The 19,486-nt window shown below is 36.7% G+C and overlaps 1 protein-coding gene across 1 annotated transcript in view; it reads right to left on the bottom strand.

The window, feature by feature from the left end:
* bmp1a (bone morphogenetic protein 1a) overlaps positions 1 to 19,486 on the bottom strand; it is a 112,474-nt gene that overhangs the window by 32,443 nt on the left and 60,545 nt on the right. Inside the window, exon 7 of the mRNA XM_067395435.1 lies at positions 3,384 to 3,508. Coding sequence (XP_067251536.1) covers positions 3,384 to 3,508 — 125 coding nt within the window. The remainder of the gene's footprint in view (positions 1 to 3,383; positions 3,509 to 19,486) is intronic.

Here is a 19,486-nt window from a genome sequence, read left to right as displayed (position 1 = left end):
AAACAGGGTAACTAAGTTTTAAAGACAAGTTATATATATGCAATATATAAATATGTATTGAAATTGGTTTGTGTATTTAGTACTTACAAATACATTTATAAACAGGGGTGCACATAACTTTTTTGGTCTGATTCTCATCGGAGCGCCTGGAGATGTTGCTTGGTACTCACACTTTATGTGACACACTACACTCTAAAAAATGCTGGGTTGAAAATGGACAAACCCAGCGTTTGGGTTGTTTTAACCCAACTGTTGGGTTAAATGTTTGCCCAACCTGCTGGGTAGTTTTATTTAACCCAACTATTGTTTGAAAATGACTATATGGCTGACTTAAAATGAATCTAAAATGAAATTAAAATGTTCATTTATTAAACATATTAATAAATGTTAATTTTCAAGATATTTTGGGTTCATTTTAAGTCAGCAATACTGTAATTTTTAAACAATAGTTGAGTTAAGTAAAACTACCCAGCAGGTTGGGCAAACATTTAACCCAACAGTTGGGTTAAAACAACAAAATCGCTGGGTTTGTCCATTTTCAATCCAACTTGGGTTGTTTTTAACCCGGCATTTTTTAGAGTGTATGATAATGATTTTTTTCATTTTATTTTCCTAACATTAATAACACAGACAACAGCAAGAATATTAGGCTGCTGTCACTTTAAGAAGGAAAGCACAGACCGAAAAACTGACACACATCCGGTTTCTTTCTCAACTGTTCACTTATGACATAACCGAGAGAATACTTTCAGGTATTTTAACATAATTCTGTGTGTATGTGTCCGTTCAAGTGCAAGTAAATGAGAAAAAGGAATTATTTTGGTGTTAGAAAAGTGTTGTCTAACTGTCTCTCTCTCTCTCTCTCTCTCTCTCTCTCTCTCTCTCTCTCTCTCTCTGTGTTGCGCATTTGGGGGTGTGAGGCTGTGCGCACAGATAATAGCTTGCAAGTCCCGATTTTCACCTCCTCTTCCGCTTTTAAAATCGTTTGAATGTCTTAATTAGCGAGACAAAACACGTCCAAATGATAAACTTTCACTCTATGATGACTAAACTTAGCAGTTAATCTGTGAATCACATGCGTGTTGAACCGTTGGACCTAATCCATACGGATCAGGTATTAAAGGTCCCGTTTTTTCGTGTTTTTTTGAAGCTTTGATTGTGTTTATAGTGTGTAATATAGCATGTGTTCATGTTTCGCGTGTAAAAAAAAAACAGTATTTTTCACATAATTTACTTATCTGTATACCGCTGTTTCCACTGTCATAAAAACGGGCTGATGACTTCCTTGTTCTATGAAGTCCCTCCTTCAGAAATACGTAATGAGTTCTGATTGTGCCAGCGTTTCCTGTGTTGTGATTCGACAGCAGTTTAGCGAACCTTGCCCGGAAAGGTCACGCCTCTTACCATAACGTGGAGATTCACGCGCTCAGTGTTATTGTAAACATGTCTTTAATTTTACCCTATCAATGAAAGCCGGAATCAGACCCGGTGATTGGACTGCGGGTTGAAAATAACAGCGTTTCAATGACATGGCGACAAACACACTCTACAAACGCAACTCTTGTGTATTCCTGTGGGTGGAGGTTAGTCAAAAAACTGTTTTAGTGACGTCATTAAAGAAGGAAGTAGAGGGATGTAATCCAAACTGGCCGTTCAATGTAGGCGACTTCTGTTAAATAAAATATCTCGCTTGGCATTGAACTTTGAGCTTTAAAATTTTACAGATTTTATTTATACTCTAACAACAACATTACACACTAACTAAAGTTTGAAACATGGGATCACGAAGAACGGGACCTTTAACTCCGATCCGTTGCGCACCTAAATAATTAAAGAACACACTTATCATCATGATTGCCATCTTACCAGAGATGGAGAAAAAAAATCTACTCCAGTAAGTAAACGTGTCCCTGTGAACCAGTGCGCATCGTTTATTTTTACCACGCATGCGCATCTGCGTACCACTTATGTGCACCCCTGCTAATAAACACATTTGAATTAGAGGTCGACTGATACTGGATTTTTTCTGATACAATAATAATGTTTAAAGATGGCAATAAACTATTTTTTTTCCACTACCAGTGTTGGGTGTATTGCATTACTAAGAAATGAATTACTGTAGTAAGCTAGTAATTAATTACTTTTTTTTTTTTAGAGTAATTTAACCAACACTGGCTATTACTAGTAAAATGTATATATTAATTGCATTAAATAATGTTCTTAGTCTTTCTTTCTTGTGATCGGGTGGCCCAGAACCTACACATGTTAACAATGAACTAAATGCCAGATACAGTTTATTATGTAACCAAAATATCTATAAAACACTTTACACTTAAAGCAGCTCTTTTACTAACAAACAATGCTGAAATACAGCAGAACTCTTATTTATTTAAAATTGCAATGCTTTATTACTTACAGCTGCTTATTTAAAAAGATGAGGAAGATCAAATATGCACTCTTACAACATATTACAAGATGAACACCACAAAGTAAACATGGTCATAATTCATTCATTCACTTGGCATAAATGTGAGGTATGCACTGATTGCGATCTGGTCTGAAACTTCAAACTGCATTTTTACTTTGAACTTGTTTTAATTAATCAATTGAATTAAATATTTCATTAAATCATAGCCTTCTGAACTTTAATCATCATATTAATGCCGTGTCACAATTCCCTTCAACATTTTAATTTCATTTTACTGATTTATTTTTTTATGACTTTAAATGTAATTAAACTGAATTTAACAGACATTGTATAGACCCGCAGGGACCCTGGTTTACATTAATGTTACACTCACTGCCTCTCTACAGTGTGTGTTTGAACATCTCTGTAAAGTTTACATGAAAAATGTCCTTTACGGCATTTAGTTGCTGTATCCTAGAAAGCAACTGTTCTCTGTTTTATCAGGGAAAGAAGACAAATTACAAACTTCCTGTGCTTGACCAGTGTTTACTCTGCCTTCCTGAGCCCGGGAGTCACAGAGACTGTCGCCAAGATACTGTACCACATCAATCGTGGATGCTATGTTATTTCCAGATGACATAAACTTAAAGTATCCCACTCTTGTGCCAAATGTGAATGATCCAGTGAACGATTTCGGTCTTGTTTTCCAGTTATAGTTTTAAAGCTGTTTAGATATATTTTTAATGAAAAAAAAAATACTGATTGACTTTACATGACATTACTGCCCAGACCTGATACTTAGAAAATCTGGGTCACTGGAAACGTTAAGCAAAACATCTCTGACTTTACATCTCCACCATCTTTTATTCTTGTTGAGTCTGACAGGAGCTTCACCTTACTTATGCAGAAGGATGTACCAGTTCACTCGTCTGTAATTCTGTACATTTTTATGTTGAAATTCTGTACATTTTCTTACTTGGACACTTGTAAAGTTTGCGTGCCTGTGCGATGTCTCCTTTGCTCAATCTGGTCCTCTGACCGATGGGCGGCCGAACTCCGTTCACATCATATCTTGGCAGAATGGTGTCCAAAAATATCCCTCTGTCAGGAAAACAAAAGACATCACTTTAATCAAAAAGAACCAATTGTTCTTGTTATTTTAATCCTCTGTCTATTATTCATTCACTATCTCTCGTTTCCTGGAACGCTCTCACACCCACACACAGAATCATGGGTACTTGTATAAACACAAATGTTATCTCACATTTTAATAGGCAGTGGCAAGTTTCAGCAGATGTACAGAATGTGGCGGTTAGAACTCAACAGGCTGTAAAGTCATTTGTGGAGCAGACAACAATCCAAAGGGAATTCAAGCCAAGCTGCGTTATCCGTGGAAGCAGTCATGGAAGTTGCGGCCTGTGGCTCGCCTGCTCTTCGGTCATTGTTGTCAAATGTACCTCTATGTACAATGTTGAACATACTTAGAGAGCTCTGCCTTGGACTCTGGACATCTTTGACTCCGTTTGGTTGTAGGTGCTGTGGTATCCGAGCCTCAAATTTAACTTCCAAAAGTACATCACAAATGATCAGACAACACAGATTGCTGTTTGCATCTGGTGTTAATATGTATCAAATGAGTCTGTGACCACAAATGTGTAGGCTTTTCCAAAAGTTTCCAAGATGACCTAGCTTGTTACACATCAGGACGTGTTGTGGACACATGCGTGACCTGTCCGGACCACCTCTGAATGTGGTTTGAGGGAACAGGTCGCAATCTTTTCCAACCCAGCAAAAAAACTACAACTGTGTTAACATCCAAACAATCAACAGTGGTCTGGATCATGGTGACTCAAAAACATCATAAAAACCCCAAAGGTCTGATGACTCTACCACTGACACAAAAACAATAACCTCTCCCGAGACAGTCACTAAATCCGGTAGGTCTCATAGGCCTGAGAAAGTGGACACTACACACTGGCAGCCGAAACATGACCCGAATCCACGTTCTATTTGGCATTAATCTCCTGTGTGATGTCAATGGACTCTTGATTGGTCCCTCCAGGGTTGAGGCTTCCTTAGAAGTCATGACATCATGAGAACGTGGTTGTAAATAAGCTATAAACAAAAGAAGAGTAAATATGGAAGAAATATGGAGAAGCCACGTTCTCCGGTCCTGCTACTGTAACTCGGGCTGAAAAAACGTTTGCTCAGTTCAACAAAGAGTGATTCAGTATCAAAAAAACCTGTCTCTTTTCTCGCTCTTCTTTTCATACTTTGACACTCTTTGCTAGTTTATCGTCTAGCTTTTCACTCCGCGGTGGCCAGCGAGGGTCTGCTCATTTGTTTGTTCCCATGGGAACCTTCCAGTCAACAGCAGGCATGTTCAAATAGGGAAGGATGGATTTCCAGAGCTCAACTACAAGCTTTATTTGAAAGAAACCAGTAGAGAAAATGCAACCCACGTTTCAAGTAAATAAACAGTATAGCTATTTAAATATGTGCTTTCTTCAGCTTTCTCTTAAGTTAAACACATCAAAGATTTTAAGGTAAAGATTATTCAGATTATCATCAAAGAGACAGGCTAATTTTAGTCAAAACATGAATATATATCTGTGAATCCCATGAAAGTTTTTAAGATGAATTGCAGATGATGAAAATGTTTTTTTTCTACCATAAATTTATCTTACATTTTAATGTACAGTAGAATGTATGATAGACAACAATAATATAATAATTAATATAGTACATTTCATAAATAAAAAATAATTTGAATTACAGTAAACATATGGGGGGGGGGGGGGGGCCCTTTTCAATTGTTACAATGAAAGAAAAAAAAAAAACTTAATGCTCTTAAAACAAGGTTCATTTTATGTATGTAAAATAATATTTGCATCTTTTGATTTTGGGGTGAAATGTGACCCGGCCATGTTTTTGTAAGCTTCAGCCTTATTGTGGGTCTGTGAGTTCAGAGCAGAACAGTAGATGTGTGGGTGAGCGCTAGCACTCGGCTGGTGTCATCTCACACTGAAGACATACTGCAAGCTCTTTATTTGCTTTTGGCTCAACTTGCCAGTACCAGTTTCAAGAAGAAAAACCTCCCTGAGTAGGGTGGGTGGAATGGGGGCCAGGAGACAAAGGAGAAGGTCGGAAAACATGCCCCAGACAAAAAGCTAGGAGGGCTCACCCGCTTCTTTTCGAAGAAAAAAAACCTGAGGGAAGGCCATGAAATCCTCCCGATGCAAGTGCAATCAAAGAACCTGTCTTCCCACGGAGATTTACAGTACGAGTACTCTCCAAACACAGCAGGGACGATGGGAAAAAAGACAACAAGACTGGACAAACACGGCAACCAGTCAGAATGCAGGGACTGTTAGCTTCTCTCAAGTTGCTGTGAAGTTTCTGATGTCCTTCTTGCAAAGTCAAGATTCTTGAATAGAACGATAAATCCATGTGGCTTACCCTTTAATTTCTGGTATAACAGACAGAAAATTGAGGTACAGGATAGGAGGAGTAAGTATAGTATCTAGTAATTATTTAATAATTATGGGAAGAAGCCTAGGATGAGTTCTCCATTTAGTCTATATCTGCTCTGTGCTATTCTTAACTCTTGGATTGAGTTTTCCAGCACACTCCCAGAAAATGGTTTACAGTAATCTCTAATCAGACAAAGAAATTAGTCCTTGTAGCACCCAATCACGGCCCAAACGCATTCTGGGGGAGCTCCCAGGAAAAAAAGCTCTGGTGGGTGGGGGAGTTGCTTCAACCCACTGACTAAAAAAAAACAACCCATGACAACGGTGTAAAAGCAGCCCAATTCCACACGAATTGTTTTTTTTTGCACGATTTTCAAAGTCATCAGATCGCTGTCCTTCTCACACTACATGACTGTCTGGGCGACCATTACGTTGCTGTTGTGCGCACATTACACAACTGATTTGCGATGAGGGGTCACACATTACACAGCATATTGATAGGTAGTATCGCTGACAACTCTGCCTATAGACTACATTTCACAACCAAACACATGCAAGAAGTGATAAGTGATAAAGGAGACAGGAGTTCTTGAGCTAGACTGGGTTTAATTCTATTAAAATGATAGCCCGCAAGAACCTCCAAGTTTCTGTGCACTGATTTGCAGCAAAAAAGAAAAAAGAAGAAAATGGAGGAGAGAATGGTTGCTTGCATTCTTGCTGATGTTTAGGTTGCAGGTCTATGACTCCTCCCCCGATCCTTCCCTTGCCCTGCATCTTGCTCTCATTGGCTGTACATCATTGCCGATGTAATGTCCAGCCAAAAAACATTTCACAGCAGGACTCGCAGACAGGTAAAAAGCTAGCTAAATATTTCATGGTCATCGGCAACGCATCAGTGCTTCTCTCAGATGGCGTCTTTGATCACACACTACGCGATTGTTAATGCGTGAACGAGACCTGATTTGCCTCTTACTTCGGGCATCTGTCTGTGATTTCCACAATGAAAACAGGGACTAAAATCGTGCAAAGTGTACCTGGCATAAGGCAAGCAAGCTTACTAAAAAATCTTATTTCCACATTTCCTGTCTTTACTCTAAAATGGCTCAAACAGATGGGGTTTACACAAGAACAGTGTAATTTCTAACTAAAAATTATCAGGGCGAAAGTGTGCAGAAGGAGGATCTTTATTTATCCAAGATTTTGTTATCTGCGGCCCGAAAGGCTATTACTAGATTTTGGCTCAAATCGAACATCCCAGATCAACAGCAATGGACAAATATAATTCAAAACATTTTTATTATGGAAAAATTAACCTACACTATAAGGTTAAGAGAATCATCATTTAAAGAAAAATGGAGAAAATGGTCCCATTTTCTTGCCCTAGAGACTGCATAACTGTTCCTCCCAATATAACTGTACATTGTGCGTTAAGTTTGTGAGATTCTACGGATTGGGTTCTGGTAATCTTGCACAAAAGATGGTAGAAGTACTGTATATGTATATGGTTTATTATTCAGTGTTTCCGAAAATCACAATTTGACTTATTTTTGTTTCAATTGTACTAGATACCTCCTCCTTGGCCTCATTTGATTTGGTTCATATATTATATATATATATATATATATATATATATATATATATATATATATATATATATATATATATATATATATCTATCAGGGCATATTTTCCACTAAATTAACTTAAATAAGAATTTAAGATTTAAGATTTTTTTTTTTTAATTTTCCAATTTTTCATTTAAATTCACCAATATAACTAATTAAATGCATATGTTTACTAAAAAAACATTGCAAAAGCCATTAAATCAATTCACAAAAATATACAAAAATGAATGGTAACGATTAAAGGCCCCGATATACTCTGAATACGAGACCAGTGGAATACTGTGGAATACAGTGGAATACTGCAATACTGACGCTGCCCAATCTGCTGAGAGCAGCGTTTAGATGAATATTAAAACTAAAACAAACTAAAAACACGCAACAAAAATGACAGCGGTGAGAAAGCAGCAGTTCAGAAAGCATCTGATCATAGTGATGTGTATATGTTTGCACCAGCTCTGCAGATCAGCACTCCAGTAAAGTCACATCATGTTTATTCATATAGCACTTTATACAATAGATTGTTTGAAAGCAAGCAGCTTTAAAGTATTAAACAAGAAAAAAACATTGTTAGTGTTAGAATTACAACTTCAATTTATCCAATAAAGCAGCTCTCCAGTGTGTTCGTGTTATTAATAGCGGACGCCTGACCTCGACGGACTGAACAGAAGAAATGAAACGGAGAATATTTCCACATCAAAGGCGGCGAAGCACCAGAGCCACACCTACCTATTCTGTAATCACCACAGACTAATGGTAGTTTGAAAGTGTTTACCAGCAGGAGCAAACTTTTCCAGACATTTTGCCTTGGCAACTCCCGAAACAAACTCCAAACGAACATCGTTTTGGCCTGATTTTGTTTGAAATGTGCAAGAGGGAAATCTGAAGAAAGACTGTAGAATGAGAGATAGCTGAGAGACATTACAAACAGAGAAGAGGTCAGAGGTCACTGAAGGGTTAAGATCAGGCAAGAGTTTTAGGACCTGAGTTAATATTAGAAAAGCTTTTCAGCGCTGGAGAGACCGAAGCGGGAAGGCCTGAAAACGGATGCTGAGGTTGTGTTGATTCTGCTCCATACGCAAGTAAAATTGGTTTGGATGTCTATAATTGGTGTGCTGCTGGCGACTAACAATGAATTCTTGATTGTATATACTCATGTACACTGTAAACCCTAACACTCAAAATACATAATTGGTTTGTGTAGGACAAAATTAAATTGAACAAATTAGTTCAGTTAAACTAACTGTTATGAGTATTTAGAAGTTTTTTTTTTCTTTTGAGTTCACAGAACTGACATATTTCAAGTAAACTGAACCATTTCATTGTTTTGAGTTGTATGAACTCATTTCTTTTGATTTAGACTAACTTAAGTTTAACTGAAACTGGGCTGGGATTTCTATTTCCCAGCATGCTTTGCCCATGGCACTTGAAAGGGAAATGCTAAAATTAAGTTTTATAAATTTTTTTTTTTTTGCAAGATTAATGGTAAGGGTGATTTAGTAGTGATTCATGTTATGCTAATTTAGAAGAGTTTCTGTTAATGTGGCTTTTTGAAGAGTTACCATCATGGTGACAAGTGGTGCATGTGGCTTGGTTTGAGAGCATGTAAGTTACATCTTTTAAGTTGCTTTACTAATTCAGTAAAAGCTATACCATGCCGTTGTTAATATGTCGACAAATTAGCAAGTTGGTGTTTTCTGAATTTTCTTATTAGGGTTTACAGTGAAGTAAATAACTCATCTGATTTGCAAGAACAGTTAATTAACAAATTTGTTATGTTAATTGGCATCAAAATGTATGAGTTAGCTAAATCAGTTCTTCAAGGTAGGAGCAATTAACATGCATGATTACTCAAAACTTGATAGTTCTGCTTAAAATTGGGAACATCATAACTCAAAAAATTTTAATGTAACTGATTACATCAAATTTTTTGAATTAGCCCAACTTATTTGGGTTTACAGTGTACTGTATGTAAAATTTTTGTTTTTCCTTGTCGGTCGTCTTTGCATTATTTTTCGCAAAGCTTTATTTTGCTTTGCTTCTGCTATGCAAAAGAGACATCTACTCTTGCAGTGCGCGTTTGTGCATTTTGGGGGCGGAGCAATGACAGGAGGGGTGTGTTTGTTTTGGTTGATTTCAAATATCCATAGTTCAACAATGATTCTCAGAAATCGCTTACTGCACCTTTAAGGTCCAAATAAAAAGCACATTAAATCACCACAATCATTACATTGCTTCATTTTAATTCAGTAGCAAAATGCTTTGTATTTTTTATTTCATAAATGATATATAACAGTAGTTTATTATTTAGCAGTAAAATTACTGTATAAACGGGCATTAACAGGAGTTTGATTGGTCAGGAAGTTATGATTAAACCTTTTTGATTTTGATTAGAGCTTAAGTGATAATGCAAAACAGGACTGTTCTAATGTGTTTATCAAAGAATATAATCCGCTAAATTTCCCCCTGGGATCAGTGAAGTCTCTCCCTCTCCTTCTCTCTATCTAACTAAATAAGAGCATACATGGCTTGACAACAGACTCATTTAATTAAGCAAGGGAGGCAAAAAAATAAATTTAAAAAATCATATTCCTAATAACCCTGAATCTATGCGAACTATGGGACTGGAGCATGAATTTACGTTGGAACCTGTAATCCTACAAGTATTAACAAAACTACAATCTGTTCAAAAAAGTGAAACAGAGGCCAAAAGAGAATAGAAGGGAAAACGAGAACAAAAGAAGAGGAAACAGATGGTTCTCATATAGAGACTGTTTAGACCTGTGTTTGCGTGTGCCTCGACTCATGTTACCCGTACTCTGGGGGAATGTTGGCTGTAGGCTGTCAAAAGTAGTCAGGAAAAACTTTTGATAAACACATGAAATGGGAATAACATTCTTCAATCCCATTAGCAGAGCCTTTTGAGGATGATCCGAGGCATCTCAATCTACAGCTAACATTTCTTTTCCTTCTATATAACATTTTCTATTTTTTCCTTATAGGCTAAATCCCATTATACTGTAGTAAGTGAGATGAGGATTAGGTTGTATTTAATTATAGTACTTTAAAAATAGTCTGTAAGTTATCAAAATGGTGTATTTTTGAAAGAAGCCTCTTATGCTCACAAAGGCTGAATTTGTTTTATCAAAAATACTGTAAACATATAGTGAAATATTATTTCAATTTTAAAAATCAGTTTTCTATTTGAATACATTTTACATGTAATTTATTCCTGAATTGTGAGCATCGTTACTCCAGTCTTCAGTGTCACATGATCCTTCAGAAATCATTGTAATATGATGATTTGATGCTCAAGAAATAATTCTGACGATTATCAGTTTTGAAAAAAAATGATACAAAAGTTTTTTTCTAAATTCTTTGAAGAATAGAAAGTTCAAAAGAACAGCATTTATTAGAAATATAAATGTTTTGTAATAATGTAAGTCTTTACTGTCACTTTTGATCAATTTAATTAATCTTTATGGTACATATGAATTACAATTATTCACTAAATTGTGCCAATTAGTTTGTTTCTAAACATTTTAACTATTTAACTATTTAAATATTTTGACATTTCAAATAAAATACATTTAAAGTTAAAACCACAGCATAAAGTTACATTTACAGCATTTTTATGTTACACTTTTAACATTTTAACATGTTAATATGTCGTAAAAGTATGTACTTTCTCAACACCAGGGAAGTACATACTTCTAGTAACTAGTAATTTGCAAACTAAGATTCAGCCATACTTAAAAGGGTACTTCACCGTCGGCAAAATGGGCTTTAAATAAAACTTGGCTGCCAATACATTAGAAAGAAGAAGAAGAAAAAAAAAAAGTGCTACCTGAGAAACAGAGAAAAGGCTGTTGTCTTCCATTTTGGCAAACAGGTAGGAAAACTTCAACACCCATAATGCACTGGGCATGTTACTAGAGTCAAATACCTCCTTGCTTTAGTATGAAATACTTCTTAGCAAACTTTTAATCATAATGGTGTCGACTTTATTGTTCCTGGGTGCAAGAATTCAGTAAATGTTTAGAGGTAGCGAGTTACTTTTGGTTTCGGTGAAGGATCCAGAGCATTGTAAGCAGTGCCTGAAGGCTGCAAAGAATCTTAAATATGAAGTGAATGGCGTGATGGAAAATCTGAAGAACCAATAAAAACCACATAAACATGAATTTCTCTGTCCAGGTAACACGGAGAACAAGTAAACATTGTTCATTTGCATATACTACCGACACTGTAATAACACAAAGTGGGATGAAAATGGCGAAGTTACACTTTAAATTGTAGTCTAGATTAGCAATAGCATAACTAAAAGTGTGGTAGGCCTAAAACTGAATCTGAATTAGATTTTGCTATATCTGAAAAGATCTGACAAAAAACAATTCCAGAAACAAGTGAACTGCAGAAAGACGAATGAAAATTAAACAAAAATGAAACAACGTGTCTCAAATAGTGTCTAACATAAAGCTAGCAGTTTTTTAGCCTACAGTCAGAACCACAGTGATAACAGAGTACACTTTGCTAAATGACAGGATAACTCTGTGTGGTTTTACAGACGTCATCAACAGAAATGAAATGAGTGTGTGTTGAGTGTGTGTGTGTTCATCTGAGGATGAAAAACGAGGTCAGTCAGTCCACCGGGGCACAGTTCAGACACAGAGATGATAAAACATTTGGCATTAGTGTCATTTATAGACAAATACTGTAAAAGCACTTAAGCTACATTAATAACATCACGATTCAGTTAATGTCTTAAGATTAATGCCTAAAATACACCACCAAATCAAAGTATATTTCCTCCTGTCATATAGTGCTTAAACGGTGGTAGAAATGATCTTTTCTGCACAAATTTCACTTATCTTTACTGTTATCTGACTATATTTGTGCTGCTGCTGTGTCGAACCAAATGCTGGACCCTCAAAAACCAAAAACAACACACATGCCTTGAACGAAAGGTTGTTCCTCCTTTTATCTCTGGCACATTAAAAGTAAATCTGGTGGAAAGCTGAATAAATACTATTCTCTAAACGCTTGTCCAAGTTTATTGGCCCGATCACATGGTACTGGCAGTATGGTGGTATTATTCTGTGCGACTGTAGAAATGTGATTAACGGTGGAGAAGAGTTTAATAAATCTATACCACGATAGATATCTCAATGTGACTGTTTTACATTATTTACACATGAGAATGGCTAAAAATATGGAGTAAAGTGAAAATACAGAGCAAGATGTGTCCAAACTAGAAAGAACTTATTTATTTAGAAAAACAATCTAGTATTACATTATGTCCCCAATATATATACAGAAAAAGAAACTATAATATTGTGAAATATTATTACAATTTAAAGTTATGGTTTTCTGTTTTAATATACTTTAAAATATAATTTATTTCTGTGATGCAAAGCTGAATTTTCAGCATCATTACTCCAGTCTTCAGTGTCACATGATCCTTCAGAAATCATTCTAATATGATGATTTATTATCAATGTTAGAAACAGTTGTGCTGCTTAATATTATTTTATAACCTGTGATACTTTTTTCAGGTTTCATTGATGAATAAAAGTTAAAATATATCAGCTCACATCCATGCTGAATAAAAGTATTAATTTAATAATAAAAAAGAAAGAAAAAAAAAAAATACTGACCCCAAACTTTTGAACAGTGTATATTGTTACAAAAGATTTCTATTTTAAATAAATGCTGATATTTTTTAACTTTTTATTCATCAGAATATCAATATTCATCAGAGAATCCTGAAAACATATCACAGTTAATAAAATAATATTAAGCAGCACAACTGTTTCCAACATTGATAATAAATCATCATATCAGAATGATTTCTGAAGGATCATGTGACACTGAAGACTGGAGTAATGATGCTGAAAATTCAGCTTTGATTACAGAAATAAATTATATTTTATAGTATATTAAAATAGAAAACCATGATTTTAAATTGTAACAATATTTCACAATATTATTGTTTTTCCTGTATTTATTATGAAATAAATGTAGCTTTAATGAGCATAAGAGACTTTGTTCAAAAACATTAAAAATATTAATGTTTCCAAACTTTTGACTGGTAGTGTGTGTGTATATATATATATATATATATATATATATATATATATATATATATATATATATATATATATATATATATATATATATCAAAAGATTTCTAATTTTTTTTTAACTTGAATTTTCTATTAATCAAAGAATCTGGAAAAAAAAAATTATCAGTTTGCAAAAAAATAAATTAAAATTCATCAAATCAGCATGTGACCCTGGACCACAAAACCAGAATTTAAATTCATACATAAGCTATATATAATATGTAAGCTTTCCATTGATGTATAGTTTGTTAGGATAGGACAATATTTGGCCGAGATACAACTATTTGAAAACCTGAAATCTGAGGGTGCAAAAAAAAACTAAATATTGAGAAAATCGGCTTTAAAGTTGTCCAAAAAGTCGTTAACAACGTATATTACTAACAAAGATAAATTTTTGATATATATATATATATATATATTATATATATATATATATACATATATATATATATATATATATATATATATATATATATATATATATATATATATATATATATATATATATATATATATATATATATATATATATATATATATATATATATATATATATATATATATATATATATATATATATATATATATATATATATATATTATATATATATATATATACATATATTGTTACAAATATACCTGTGCGACTAATGACTGGTTTTGTGGTCCAGGGTCACATATTAGAATGATTTCTGTAGGATCACGTGACACTTAAGAAGTAATGAAGCTTAAAATTTAGCTTTGCGACACTGGGACAAATTACATTTTTAAATATATTACAACAGAATGCAGTAAATTTAAATCATAATAATATTTCACAATATTACTGTTTCACTGTATATTTGATCAAATAAATGCAGCCTTGGTGAGCAGAAGAGGCTTTTAGACATGTATATATAGTTGCTGTGAAACAAAATCATATAAGGAGGTTTTGTCCTACCGCCCACCCTTACTGCCACAGAGGCATGACAAGAAACAGGAAGTTAATTACATTAAGCTGACATCGAGAGATCGGATCATCGAGCTGAACTGAAGCTAGATGATGTCTGCACCGACCCTTTCCACACACACGAAAACCGACTGGCTCGGATTACTCCACGAACAACTGACAGGCACGCGAGAAGCACAATAGTGGGCTTGTGAAAGCTCAGCAGAAAGAGTGTAAGAGGAGAGAGATGCTCAGATAGCCATGCCCGCCTCAAACTGCTGATGCCACATTCAAAGGTCACCCTGAGAAAACTAATAAGAAGTCTGAGTGTGAATAAAACAGAGACCAGTTAAAGTGCCCCTTTTTTGAATTTAACCTTTCATGCAGTCTGTAATATAGCTGTTTGAGAATGTAAAAGATCTGCAAAGTTTTAAAGATCAAAGTTATTGTCTCCTAGAAGAAAGAATCGATTCTGAAGATAGTGCCTTAAACCTGTCGTCATTAATTCCAGTCTCATTTCCTGTATCATACCTGCATAACATTGTAACAAATTTGCATAATGCCAGACTATGGTCTTTACTGGCTGCCCATCTACTTTGACCCGCCTTCAGCTGAGGCCTGGAAGAGTTTGGTTCATGTTGTCGAAAAATCAACACCATTCATTCCTTTTCCTATTGTATCACTGTTTATCAAGCGCTGAGGAAGATCCAGGGCCCTATAATACACCTGGCACAATGCGACGCAAGGCGCAGCGCAAGTGTGTTTGCTAGTTTGCGTCCGGCGCCGTTCGCGCTTTCCCGTTCAGCGCCACGTCCTTAAATTAGTAAATGCATTTGCGCCATTTAGTGCGCCCATGGGCGTGCTGGTCTAAAAAAGAGGTGTGTTCAGGCGCATTGCCGGCGCATTGCTATTTTAAGGAGCTGAAAATAGACTGCGCCATAGACCAACTCAAACCTGGTCTAAAGTTTAAAGTCAATGGCGCAATATTTTTTTGTTAGAGCGCGTTGGTAGAAACTGCGCCCCTGGGCGCGTCGACTTTGCTTATTACACACAGGGATGCGCATCACACAAACATGCCAAATATTAAAAACAAAAGGATTACAGTGTAAAAGAATATTATTGTGTAGGCTACATAAATATAAAAATGTAACTTCGTTTACCTTCTCACTAAACGTTTAACTTCGCGCACGAGCAGATCGGTTTCTTCGCTTGAAAAGCGTTCAGCTTTTCCGCCAACAAATTCCGGCATGTAAATAGCAATCCGCCATGGCGCGAGCGCATCTCGCTCTTAAAGGGAATGGGAGATGACACTCTGATTGGTTTATTGAACGTTACACCCATTACTCATTAAGAGAATAGGGACAACCCATTTCAAAAATGCGCCCCGGCGCACGGACCGTTTTTCCGTCGTTAAAATAGCAAAAGTGGATTTGGACACGCCCTGAGTGCACCTGCGCCGTGCGCTTTACACTTTGTGTTTAGATCGTTAAAATAGGCCCCCAGAGCGTTTAGTTTCCAAAACACTCTATATGTGGTGGACCAATCACAACATACTGGGACATCTGACCAGTCAGAGCAGAGGAGGCTCTTGGAAAGCAGGGGTTTAGAGAGACTGAATCTTCAAACTAACTGTTTTCAGACTCTTTGAGAAATGAGGTGATTTGTGATGTATATTATGAGAATATTAGGGTGACAGCCTAATAAAACAATCAGTAGAATCAGTATGCTTTTATTCATACAGTGAAGAATATGCAGTTTTATTTTTCATATGATTCATTTTCTTACTTCAGTGCTGCTCTTACTGTAGGTATACCTACTGTACATGGAAAATTTAAAGCAGTTTATTTCATTCATCTTTCTTTTATTGTATTCGTCCTTGTTTTTTTATGCTGATGTTATTATTGCCTTCTGCAAAAAAAACTTGATTCAAGGAAAACTATTCAAAATAAATATTATTTACAAAGATGAATGTGTGATATAGTGCAAGAATACAGATGTAATATTGCAACAAATGTATATTTTCGTGCAAAAGTTAAACAACTTAAGCTCTTTCATGAGCATTTGTAGCAATGTTGCTTTACAAAATAATAATAATAACGTGGCGACCAGGGCGGGCGAGAGCCGTGAAGGAACGGCGTGAGAGTTAACGAGCTCCACCTAGGAGGCGCACCGGCCTTGAGTCTCTCACGGAGGAGCTCCGGAAGCATAAAAGGAGGAGCGACGACAGTGAAGGATGAGAGAGGACCAGGCCTGGACTTTATTTTATGTTTTATTATGTTTGTGACCCTCGCGGACGTCTGCCGGCATTACTTTCGTTTTGTATTTGTTTATTTTGAATTAAAGTTTTGTTGAATGTTCGCCGGTTCCCGCCTCCTTCTTCCCGTACATACGAACTGTGTTACATTGGTGCCAAAACCCGGGAGGAAGGAGGGACATGCTGTCAGAGAGCCCTCGGTGATGAGGGGGATCGCGGTGCTGCGGAGTTCGGGCAGCGCGGGAGTGTGTGTAGACCGCGACAGGCGGTGGTACTGGAGCCTTGTGAAAGGTGGGACGGAGACCCGGATGCCATGCTCCTGGGACGAGGTGGGGTGGCTGCCGTCCTGGAGGGAGCGGAGGAGTGCCGTCGTTCGCAGTGGGCCGGAGCCTGCTGCCGTCCGCCATGAAGGGGAGGAGCAGGGGACGGTGGACTCGCTGCCGGCTGCCCTCAACCGGAGGAGCCATCGCCGGCGTCCACCAAACGTCCAGTGCCATCGCATGGCACAGTGAGTAAGAGCCTCTCGGTTGGCTGAGGACCGAGCGGCAGTGTGTCTGGGAGCCGGACCCAGAATTATTTTTTCTCTTTTTCCTTTCTCCCCTCTCTCGTCCTGTCGCTCCCCTTGCTTCCATGTCCCTTCTCTCGTCTCGTCTGTCCATACCCCCAGGTGCTGCGGCCGCCGAGACAGGCCCCCGGGGGGAAGTACTCTCGGGAGTACACCCCGGCCTGCGAGGGGCGATGGGGGTATGTGGCGAGCAGGGCAGGCAAGAGCCATGAGGGAATGGCGCGAGGCCGGTGACGCGAGAGTTAATGAGCTTCACCTGGGAGGCGCACCGGCCTTGAGTCTCTCACGGAGGAGCTCCGGGAGCATAAAAGGAGGAGCAACTACAGTGAAGGACGAAAGAGGACCAGGCCTGGACTTTATTTTATGTTTTATTATGTTACTTTTGTTTTGTATTTGTTTATTTTGAATTAAAGTTTTGTTGAATGTTCGCCAGTTCCCGCCTCCTTCTTCCCGTACATACTAACCAAGAAATTTGTTTGTAAAATTATTTGTAACAGTTCGTGAGGCACATACAGTGTAAGTGAATGGGATCAAATTTTGAAGGCCATAGGGTCAGCCATCAAACACTGAACTGAACTAGATCCAAAAAGCAACAGAATGAACACAAAGAGGTCTGAGACCACATTCCTACTTAAGTGGGCCAAAAAAGGATCCAAGTCCTCTTTCTGGGAAAGGGACAGTGTGAACGTAAAGAGAACTGGGTCCTTTTTCACTGGCTTCACCTCTTGGTCCACTTAAAGGGGTCTGAGTTTGGTTCTTTTAAAGAAGACCCAAGTGTGAAAACACCCTTAAAGTGTTTTTGACCTTGGATGCACGTAAACCTATTGTAAGAGACCCTTGAAACAAAAATGTTTAAAATAGCCTAACAGGGGCACTTTAATTATTCATGATGAGGAATAATTGAAGAAAGTGAGGAATACTCAAAAAAAAAAGAAAAAGAAAAAATGTGAATAGCTGTTTGAACTATGACTATTACAAGTATAAAAAGACAAAATTCTATTTTAGTTTTGTCTGCCCATGAAAAAAATTCACTGAGTATTGTTGGTATTTGCCAGAGTGTTGCTTGCTGCACGTTTGCTAAATGTTTTTGGCATGTCGTTTTGTGGTTGATTGAGTGTTCTGGGTTCATTCTAGAGCGTTTCAAGGTGCCCCCCCCCCCCCCTCCAAGGGGCCGTTTATATAGAACATGTTCTTGCATTTAAAAACGAGAGCTGCAGAGCACAGAAATGCAAAGTCTTGAGATCCGTTTTTAACATTTGCAATTCTTTTAACTTCACATGGCGTAATAAAACTGACAGTTGCATCCGGTCTCACTGATTTTTTCCGAGACATCAGTCTAGCACATGTTTATGAACAAAACTATTAAAGAGCAGTGCAGTGGAACGCAAAAACACATTCTTTGTGAACCTGCTCCAAAAAACAATTAGAGCTCAGTGAAGGAATAGTTCACCTAAAAATGAAAATCATCGTTCCAAACCTGTGTGCTACCATGTGTTCATAGTGACCAAGATTGAAAAAACAGGGCAGGGAAACAACCCCAAAAAGCACAAATATAGTTAATACAACTGCTATATTCCTGAGCTCATATGAAATGTGATTTTATATAGCTTATATAATATTGTCTCCATGTCCTAGTCCAGATCATGGTCACTATGAACTATTGTAATTGCATAACTATTTGGTTAAATTTTATTTTAAGATGTCTGTCACAGTGTAATTCTACATTTAAGTACTGAGTAAAATTAATTAACTACATGTACTCACTATAGGGTTAGTGTTAGGACAGTTTGGTTTAGGGTTAGTTGCGTGTAATTATAAAAATGTATAGTAATTACTATAGTAACTACATGTAACGTGTAACAAGGACACTGTACAATAAAGTGTTACCAAATATTCTTCATACGCCTATATTCCATGAAAATAGCAGACTTGGAACAATGGTAAGTTAATAATGACCAATTTTTCTTCATTTTTTTTAAATTATTTTTTTCCTTCAATGTAATTAAATTGGATTTTTGTGTTTTATCATCTGCCAGGTTAAAATTAAAGTATAATTGTGTGGTTAATATCATTTATATTTAATTTATATTATATATTTTGTATATGTATGTATGC

Source organism: Chanodichthys erythropterus, chromosome 9 (assembly GCF_024489055.1).
Source record: "Chanodichthys erythropterus isolate Z2021 chromosome 9, ASM2448905v1, whole genome shotgun sequence".
NCBI lineage: Eukaryota > Metazoa > Chordata > Actinopteri > Cypriniformes > Xenocyprididae > Chanodichthys > Chanodichthys erythropterus.
Note: the sequence above shows the minus strand (reverse complement) of the source record. Positions and strands in the feature narration are given on the sequence as shown.